Genomic DNA, 9,181 nt, shown 5'->3' on the forward strand with positions numbered 1-9,181 from the left:
AAATATTTGGTAAATAATCATAAATATAATATTTACTAAATGTTATATATGAAATCAGTATGGCAAATATGGGAATTAATTGTAAATCATTCATTCACATGGTGATACATAATCATTTGTGACTATTTATCAAATATTTACTAAAAATTGAGTATATAATAATTTAAAAGTGTAAATATAACTAGTTGACTAATTATTTGATATATAATTAAGAGTAAGAGTATATACTTACCTTAAATTATGCACAAATTAGAATGAAATATATATATATATATATATATATATATATATATATATATATATATATAAGTAATATCGATTGGCATACAAATTAGAATCCAAACTCTCACATCAAAATAAGGTATAGGTTGAGATACACACACACACACACATATTATCTCATCATGCATGTAAATCAATTTTTTTATAAACATAAAACAGCAACAAAACAAGAAGACACTCTTAATTAATAACAAGCAGAAAGACAATCACGTATATGAATATGAGTCAGTAATATGGGCCTGAGGCGGGATAGTTATTGTATGATGAGGAATCAGAGGCATAGAGCCGAAACAGCTCGTCCTGCTGAGACGACGCCATGGCTTGAGTCGAAGTCTGGTGATCTACCGACGATGACCCGTACAGACTATTCGCAGCATTGGAAGCTTCATAAGTGTGATAATCAGTAGGATAATAAGCTTGGTAGTTAGTAGTAGTAGCAGTGTTAGCATCAGTATAAGCAGTTTGAAAAGGGGTATTGTTGTAATTATGAGCTGGAGCGGTGGTGGTGGCTGCCGGGAATTGGAGGACTCTCTCGGGGAAGTTGAGTTTGGCTTTGCTTCCTTTGAATCGCAGCGCGGCTTCGTCGTAAGCCGCGGCCGCGGCCTCGGCGGTGTCGAAGGTCCCGAGCCAGACCCGAGCCGCCTTCTTCGGGTCCCGAATCTCCGCCGCCCATTTCCCCCACGGCCGTTGCCGGACCCCTCTGTAGTGCCTCTTTCGAATACCCTCGCCGCCGCTCGCGTTGTTTCCTGATCATCATCACCATCGGCCATCGCCGTGAGAACCTAGCTATATATACAAATTAAGAGGATATATGTCTGTGTGCGTGTGTGTATATATGTACCTGAATTAGGTTGATGATCTTGAGATTGGGATTGATCTGGAGGAGAGTTATTGATCATGTGCTGATGATTGGGAGTAGCTCCGCCACTGATGACTTGGCTTAGGGCTGACACCATCGCTGACGTGTCGTTTTGGGAGCGGGCTGAGTAAATCCCTGGGAACATCCCTTCTTCTTCCGATTCCCATCCGAACGCTCTCTTCCCATTTGACATCACTATAATTCAACGATCGACGACTTTCTCGACCTAATTTTTTTTTATTTGTACCGAATATTATAACCACCACCACTAATAATTAATTACTTGATGCCAAAACTGAGAGAGAGCAAACGAGAGAGAGAGAGAGTGTTGGTCCTATGGATAGGAAGTGATCAGGTTACTATATATATGTTGGAGATGATGATGAAGTCATTTAGGGGTTAGGGTTTCGGTACAATTATATATGTCTCTTTGTGTGTGTGTGTGTGAACGTAAGACAAATTTCTTTGTTATTCCTATATTCCCTGCACGTTAGGCATATATTTTTTTTTTTATCTATATCTTTATTTTTATGTATTGTTTGTTATATTTCCATCTTAATAAATTCATCACTTGCTTTTTCCTCTTTCAACTCGATCCTTTACAAATAATGTTACAACACGTCTGACTTAAAAAAAAAGGTGCAAATTCTAATGAATAATGAACATTTCATACAGTAGACAAGTACAAATTAATTTCATGTAACCTTCTATTCACATTGCCGGAAAAATAAAAACAAGTTGATTCGATGAATACAATACAATGTGTTGTTTATCACCGTTACACGTGTACCATCATATTATATTTATACGCCAATAAAAAGTTGAGACTATTTATTATTTTGACCGAAAAATCAGAAGCACGGGTAGCTTCCTTTTTAATTTTCTTTTCGTTACAGAACAAAATAGTCAAAATGTGGCAGTGTGATTTACACTGAACGCTGCAATGTCTGGGCTTCAAACCAAACTGTTTTCAATTTTCGGACCTCGTGAAACATAAAAATGTGTGACTTTATGAGTTGTAATGTTGACATAGAGAGAGCAACATTCCATTCATTGTACGTTACGCTTCCAGAAAATTAATACAACCGAACGAAGAGGAATCACAAATTTCAAGGGAAGCAGAGACAGCCCATTTGCTGACTGGGCTCCATCATTATTGGCCCAATTGCACAGATTGACTCTCGATCACCTCTGTACTGAATTTTGTCGTTTTTTTTCAATGCCAAGTCGATATTAGTCTATAACTTTTTCGTTACGTACGTACGGTTAACCTAAATGCAGAGCTTTATTAACTGCTTTTGTTGTACCAATTCCAAATTAACAATACCGTTTGGTTAAATTGCATTGCATGAAAATTTATTAATGTACTATAAAAGAAGGAGAATTATTCAATTAATAACCTTTTTTTTGCTACATGAAATTACTTAACTTAACGGGTAAAGAAATAATTGTTTAGCTATTAGGTTGAATAACTATTTATGCAAGATAAATAAAATAAACGATCAGCAAAGTTAAAAAAAATAATAAATTTTTTTTGAAGGATACGGATAATTGATAACACAATTTATTAACAAAACATCTAATCTGGACGACAGTGTAAATCCGATGGTGGATAATAATTTAAGTATAATAATCAGAGGTAACAAGAACTGAATTTTTTTGCAGACTCTCACTCAAACTGTGCCTCCTCAAATCTTCAGATGAACTGCAATCTAAGCCCTCATTGGATCCAAGATCTCTCCCTTTTTCATACGACCCTACCTGCTGAAAGATCATCTTAGTGAAATAAATGCAAACACGCTCTACAATCAAGTCTTTGCCAGTACATTACCACTACTACAAACACAATTTTAGAAGCTGGAATGCTTTTAGAAGCGACATGTTGCTTCTAATTATAATAGAAAATTGACTTTTAGAAGCGAAATCTTGCTTTTAAAGGTATCACCGAGATTTAGGAAAAATCAGAGTGTGTCGCTTCTAAATTTTTTCCACATATTTAGAAACGACTATATTTTTGTGTAAAATTAAGTGGGTCAAAAGAAAGTAATTGTCCCACTCGTTGTAGATGAAGATCTCATAACCAAAAGAAATGAGTAAGAGATAAGTTTGACGTGTACGACTTAAACTTAATTGACCTTATAGTCCAATTCAAGTTTTGTAAAAGTCAATAGCAGAATTTTCTATGAATCGGGAAATCTAGTCAATTTTAAAATTACATGATCCAAAATGGCATTCTCCATGAATTCATGTGTTGATACTCTGTCCCAAAATGGAGTTGGTGAATGCAAAAATCGACTAATTCTCGAAATCGCACGAGCCTTGCTATTTCAAACAGGTGTTCCAAAATATTTATGGGCTGATGCCATCTCTATTGCATGTTTTCTTATCAATTGTATGTCATCATCTGTTCTTTAAGGTGCGATTCCATACAAAACATTGTTTCCTCAAAACCCTCTATTCCCAGTTACTCCAAAAATCTCTGGTAGTATGTGTTTTGTCCGAGATGTTCATCCAGGTCTTACGAAATTAAATCCAAAATCCTTAAAATGTGTGTACTTGGGGTACTCTCGTCTTCAAATGAGGTATCGATTTTATTGTCCTAGTCTCCAAAGGTATCTTGTGTCTATCGATGCACCTTTCTAGAACACTTACCATACTTTACATCTGAGAAACCAGTCTTACCACCACCTGAAGATGATTATCTTTTAGTCTATTGCATTAATTCCCTAAACGTTCCATCACCCTCACAGGTATCCCCTCTTTTAGCACATGACTCCACAGACACCACTGAACCCGCTCCCATTGTTGCACCACCTCGTCATCCTCAACCACCTATTGTCTACACTCATCGTGTCCTTCCAATACCACAAACGCTAATTGATTCTCCAAAGACATGTCCTAGACCGGGTCCTTCGTCATTAGATCCACATCCGACCGATGATCTTCCCATCGCGTTGCGAAAAGGTAAAAGACAATATACTAATCCCATCTCTACATCTATCTCATATAATCTTCTGCCATCTTCTTCATATGCCTTTGTTTCATCCCTTGATTCCATCATAATTCCTAAGACTATCCGTGAAGCCTTAGATCACCCAGGTTGACAGAAAGCAATGACATAGGAAATGAATGCCTTAGATGACAAATGGTACTTGGGAGATGGTCACTCTTCCCTCGGGAAAATGGGCAATTGGATGTAAATGGGTCTTCACAGTAAAAAATAATCCGGATGGCACACTTGCTCGATTGAAGGCCTGCTTAATCGCCAAAGGTTTTGCCCATACCTATAGCGTTGACTATTATGATACCTTCTCTCCGGCTGCCAAGTTGACATCGGTCCGACTTTTCATCTCCTTGGCGGCAACTCATGAATGACACATTCACTAACTCGACATTAAGAATGCATTTCTGTACGGGGATCTACACGGAAAATTGTATATAGAGCAATCTCCTGGTTTTGTTGCTCAGAGAATGGCCGTGTGTGTCGTCTTCGAAAAATGTTGTATGGGCTGAAACAAAGCCCTCGTGCTTGGTTCGGAAGGTTTAGCCAAGCTCTTGAACAATTTGGGCATCGAAAGAGCAAATCTGACCACTCTTTATTTTTCTGGAATACGAAAGATGGTGTCATTCTCTTAGCTGTTTGTGTTGATGACATAGTAATTACAGGAACTGACACTACTAGCATATCGTCCCTCAAACCTTCCTCCACATGCAGCTCCAAATGAAGAACTTGGGCACGCTAAAATACTTCTTGGGTGTTGAAGTATAGAGAAGCAGAAAAAGTATATACTTATCGCAAAGTTCTTGATTTGCTTTCTGAGACAGAAAAATTAGGAGCCAGGCTGTGCAATGCCCCAACGACTACCAACATGCAACTGACGAAGGAAGGAGAACTAATGGATGATCCTGAATGATGCAGAAGATTAGTCGGCAAGTTATACTACCTCATCGTTACTCGCGCAAATATTGCATACTCCGTCGGCATATATAGTGAGCCAATTATTGGCGTCTCCGACAGTTAACCATTGGGCAGTTTTATAACAGATCTTGTGTTATTTGAAATGAGCACCAGGACATGGTATCTTATACTCAAATCATGGTCATACTCAGATTGAATGTTTTACAGATGCAGACTATGGAAGGTCCAAGATGGATAGAAGATCGACTACTAGATAATGCGTCTTTGTCGGAGGAAACTTGATCTCATGGAAAAGCAAGAAGAAAAATGTTGTATCAAGGTCCAGTGCTGAGTCGGATTACAGAGCCATGACAAACGGAACATGTGAGATAATGTGGATACATCAATTATTGATAGAGTTAAGCTTCGACATCAATTTGCTAGCAAAATTATGGTGCGACAATCAAGTTACCATCCATATCGCATCCAATCTTGTTTTCCACGAGAGAACAAAACACATTGAGATCGAATGTCACTTTGTTCGCGAAAAGATTCAACAAGGCTTGATCTCCACATCATATGTAAAGACAGGTGATCAAATAGGAGACATTTTGACAAAGGAGCTTACTGGATTACGTGTCAAGTATCTTCGTTTTCAAAAACAGCTTTCCTTTTTTTAAAAGGCTTCTCACCATCATCGGGCTCATAAATGGCAGGAGCCTCAACAAATCTTTCTTAACACTAGCCTCTGTTATAGAAGCAATATGCCTTGAAGGAGTAGGGGTATCATTCTCGACATTAGGAGCACCAGCTAGACTGAATAGATTTCCCTACACCAACAAGATTAGTCACAACACTTGACAAACCAAAAATTCCTCCAATACCGTTTGCACTAAGAGGATCAACAACATCTAAGATAGATTCTAAGTTATTTGAATCCATGTGCAAATTCTCAGTATTATCAGCCCTAACTTTTGTATTCTTCTCAGCACCAACATCATCATCCCTAGTCTCTACATTCTCTTTCCATACCAATACCAGACTCAGAGACATTAAGTGCAGGATTATCTCTAACCATCATATGAGGATCATCAAGGGGCGAGACGGATGAGTGATCTTTGGAAAGAGCATGAAGATTCTTATCTTTAGTTGCTGTAGACGAAGACTCAATCTCATCTTCAAAGGTTTCGCTAGAAGACACCAAATCGGTGATATCTTACATGGACAAGCCAACATTCCTTGGCGTGAGTTTCACAATGGTTTTTCGAGGAAGGATCTTTTCCTTGTAAGTGTGAGTACTCTTGGGTGAGGTACCTTCGGACTGACCATTGGCACCTTCCCCAAAAGTCAATCCCATCACTTGAACATCGTTCGTGTTTGTATTGACATTAGTGGCTTTCTTCACAACATCTTTCTTCTTCGGATCTCGGATATTTTGGATGTGGTTGGGTTGGGTGTAATTAGAGATTGTATCCATAGAGGTTTAGAGACGGTTTAGGTGTGGTTAGAGATAGTATTTATATAGGTTTGAGACGATCGTGAACCTCAAACCACATTCAAACCGTCTCAAACCACACTCAAACCGTCTCTAAACCTCTATGAATAAAATCTCTAGCCACACTCAAACCGTCTCAAACCACATCCAAAATATCCGAAATTTCAAATGACAAAACCTTAAATCTAATTTAAATCATTCCCAAATCAACCATAATTCAACCTAAAATTCAAGTAAATATGTAATAAACAAAATTAAATATACTAACCAGTATTTTATACTAATAGAATCCTCGTTTTCAGAGAGAATACTCGTTTTAGAGTGTGAGAGAAGCGAGAAAATGAAAAAAAAAAAAAAAAAAAAAAAAAGGGAGGAGAATATAGTGTTTATAATACATTTAAAATGAAAAAGGAGAATTATGACATACACGATATCTGTTTTAATTTGATGGACAGATGATCTAATTCATTTTCTACCAGTACCAATATCGTGTAGTTGCATTGCATTAGAAGATTATAATAATGTAAGACAAATTAAAAGGAGCCTATTAATACAACTAGTTCCCATGAATGAAATAAGCAGCTTGGAAAGTAATTAATGATCGTAAGAGGTCAGGCGTTTGAGGAGAAGGAGAGATGATGCGGCGGCGGCGGCGGCGGAGGAGGTAGAGAGGAGGCGGTGCGGTGGGAGTGGCAGAGGTGGCGGAGCTTGGTGGGGACGTACCAGACGGAGAGCAGAGGGTGCGAGTTGAAGATGGAGTCTATGTCCCACGCGGCCTGACGCGCCGCGATCCCCACCAGCGGCGCGTAGCACGCGAGTCTCCACGCGCCCACGTTCTCGCCGCGCTCCTTGTAGGCGCGTCGGAGCGCGTTGGAGGCCGCCACGTCGAGGCAGTGCAGCGCGTAGCAGTGCACGTAGTGCCTCATCTTCGGCTTGTTTATGTGGCTCGCCCCTGCCCTCTTCGCGTACCTGAACACCTCGTTCGTCACCTACACTCACATCCAAACGACGTGTCACACTCACGCTCTTACAAAACTAATATTTTATTGCTTCGAGAATCTAGCCTCTTCTTGAATCTCATTCAATTATGTACGTTGAGTTGTCAACTTCAGAGCCCCCCTATTCCCCATGCATCTACTGTGGGTCCCACTTCTTATATCTCACGTTTAATTAATATGTCTTCAAACTTGTACTATACTATATGTTAACCTAGCTAGCCTATTTATTAAATAATATAGGAATAAGATAGCCAGGGGGGAAGCTAATTGTATATATGCAACATGAGTTATATATGTTTCTAAAAATAGAGGATATACATCTCATTCTCATCCCTCTAGAATGAGCATATAATTATTATTTTATAGGGTTTGCATTGCATATAGATGTTAGAGTAGCTGTAATACGTGCCTTGGTGGGACATTTGTCGCCGCGCTCCTTGGCAATGTTCTGAACCTGAATCAAGAAGTCGCGGCACTGGTCGTAGAGGTGGAAGAGGTAATCCAGGCCGTTCTTCTTGCCACGTGCCACCTCCCCAGGCTCAGTCACTATGAAAGGGTGTTCCCTCTGCCGCTCGCAGCTTACAATCATCTTACTATTGTTAGTGATTCCGTCATCACCACCCTCGTCGTCTTCATCATCCTCTTGATCATCCTCTTCATTACTCATCTTCTTCTTGCTCCCTTTCCGCCGCTGCTTCTTCCTCTTCTCCGCCGTCCCTCCGCCGCTCACCACCGTCTCCTTCTCTATTTGCTGCACTACTCCCTCCTCCGAAAACTCTGTCCAATCCTCATCAACCACATCAATATATATATATACTCTTTTGTTATCAACCAACATCACGTCAACAGTATATTGAGCTTGCTATCTTAAATTCTGAACAGTGTATGTATACAGAATACAGTTCTTCTTATTTAATGATGAAGATATGTCATATCCATGTTTGCTTACGTATATACGCTGTAGAGGATAATGTATATATATATATATATATATATATATATATATGTATATACCTTCGAGAGATAGGCCGTCGTTGGAGATGATGTTGAGGTCGTGGAGGCGCCTCCGCTCGGCCCTGACGGCGGATTTGATGCCGTACCTTTCTCCGACGAGGAGATCCCAACGGTAGAGGTGAGAGAGGCTGGTCATCATGTCGTCAAGCTCTTGGTCGGTCATGTTGACCAGAGTCCTCGCAGTGAAGCCCAGCTCAGCTATCTTGGCCGCCGTGTAGTATCGGATTCCGTACAGAGAGAAGAGCTCTTCGAGACCACCCAGCTGTTCCCATTGCTGCCTCATCACCACCTGCTGAGGTGGCGCCGCCGGATGAAGTGGCGGAGGAGGAGGAGGAGGAGGATGGGCCAGCCCACGTGGGTCCCACTTGAACAAGCTCGCCGTGAAAGGATCTCCTTCCATCCAATATATCCTATGTCTTTGCTGCTTTTGAGTTTATTTATTATAGCTTTCTGTACCACTATACTACTACTGTATATCATATATAGTATATTTCGCTGGCTTTTCAATTCAAGTAATTTCCCAAACTGCCCTTTTAGTTTTCTTTTTTTCTTTTTATTAATAGAACGTACTAGTGAGCGGTGAGCGGAGCAGGGGATTAATTAGTTAGCAACGTATTCTCTTCTGAGCATGCACG

The 9,181-nt window shown here is 39.8% G+C and overlaps 2 protein-coding genes across 2 annotated transcripts; both read right to left on the reverse strand.

Annotated features, from left to right (window-relative positions):
- Positions 1 to 335: 335 nt before the first annotated feature.
- On the reverse strand, positions 336 to 1,592 carry LOC149401041 (Integrase-type DNA-binding superfamily protein). Its single transcript, XM_089612600.1, has 2 exons — positions 1,124 to 1,592; positions 336 to 1,028 (listed from the first exon to the last, which is right to left on the reverse strand). Exons 1-2 carry the CDS (start codon positions 1,332 to 1,334, stop codon positions 508 to 510), a joined length of 732 nt encoding a protein of 243 aa, XP_089468726.1. The 5' UTR covers positions 1,335 to 1,592; the 3' UTR covers positions 336 to 507.
- A 5,421-nt stretch (positions 1,593 to 7,013) lies between these two features.
- Positions 7,014 to 8,947, reverse strand: LFY (floral meristem identity control protein LEAFY). The gene is made up of 3 exons (XM_089611720.1): positions 8,547 to 8,947; positions 7,942 to 8,309; positions 7,014 to 7,523 (listed from the first exon to the last, which is right to left on the reverse strand). The coding sequence occupies exons 1-3, from the start codon at positions 8,944 to 8,946 to the stop codon at positions 7,146 to 7,148; spliced, it is 1,146 nt and encodes a 381-aa protein (XP_089467846.1). The 5' UTR covers position 8,947; the 3' UTR covers positions 7,014 to 7,145.
- Positions 8,948 to 9,181: the final 234 nt, after the last annotated feature.

The sequence above is a fragment of the Urtica dioica genome, chromosome 4 (assembly GCF_054948205.1).
Source record: "Urtica dioica subsp. dioica isolate 48M chromosome 4, U.dioica_male_clone48M_v1_H2, whole genome shotgun sequence".
Classification (NCBI taxonomy): domain Eukaryota; kingdom Viridiplantae; phylum Streptophyta; class Magnoliopsida; order Rosales; family Urticaceae; genus Urtica; species Urtica dioica.

What these genes read in the sequence shown, in the direction of transcription:
- LOC149401041 (XM_089612600.1), bottom strand. Translation starts at nt 1,334, where the DNA reads ATGTCAAATGGGAAGAGAGCGTTCGGATGGGAATCGGAAGAAGAAGGG. An exon ending in AGATCATCAACCTAATTCAG is followed by an intron (nt 1,029 to 1,123) that starts GTACATATATAC and finishes GATGATGATCAG; the next exon opens with GAAACAACGCGAGCGGCGGC.
- LFY (XM_089611720.1), bottom strand. Translation starts at nt 8,946, where the DNA reads ATGGAAGGAGATCCTTTCACGGCGAGCTTGTTCAAGTGGGACCCACGT. An exon ending in CGACGGCCTATCTCTCGAAG is followed by an intron (nt 8,310 to 8,546) that starts GTATATACATAT and finishes AGGATTGGACAG; the next exon opens with AGTTTTCGGAGGAGGGAGTA. An exon ending in GCGACAAATGTCCCACCAAG is followed by an intron (nt 7,524 to 7,941) that starts GCACGTATTACA and finishes ATGTGAGTGTAG; the next exon opens with GTGACGAACGAGGTGTTCAG.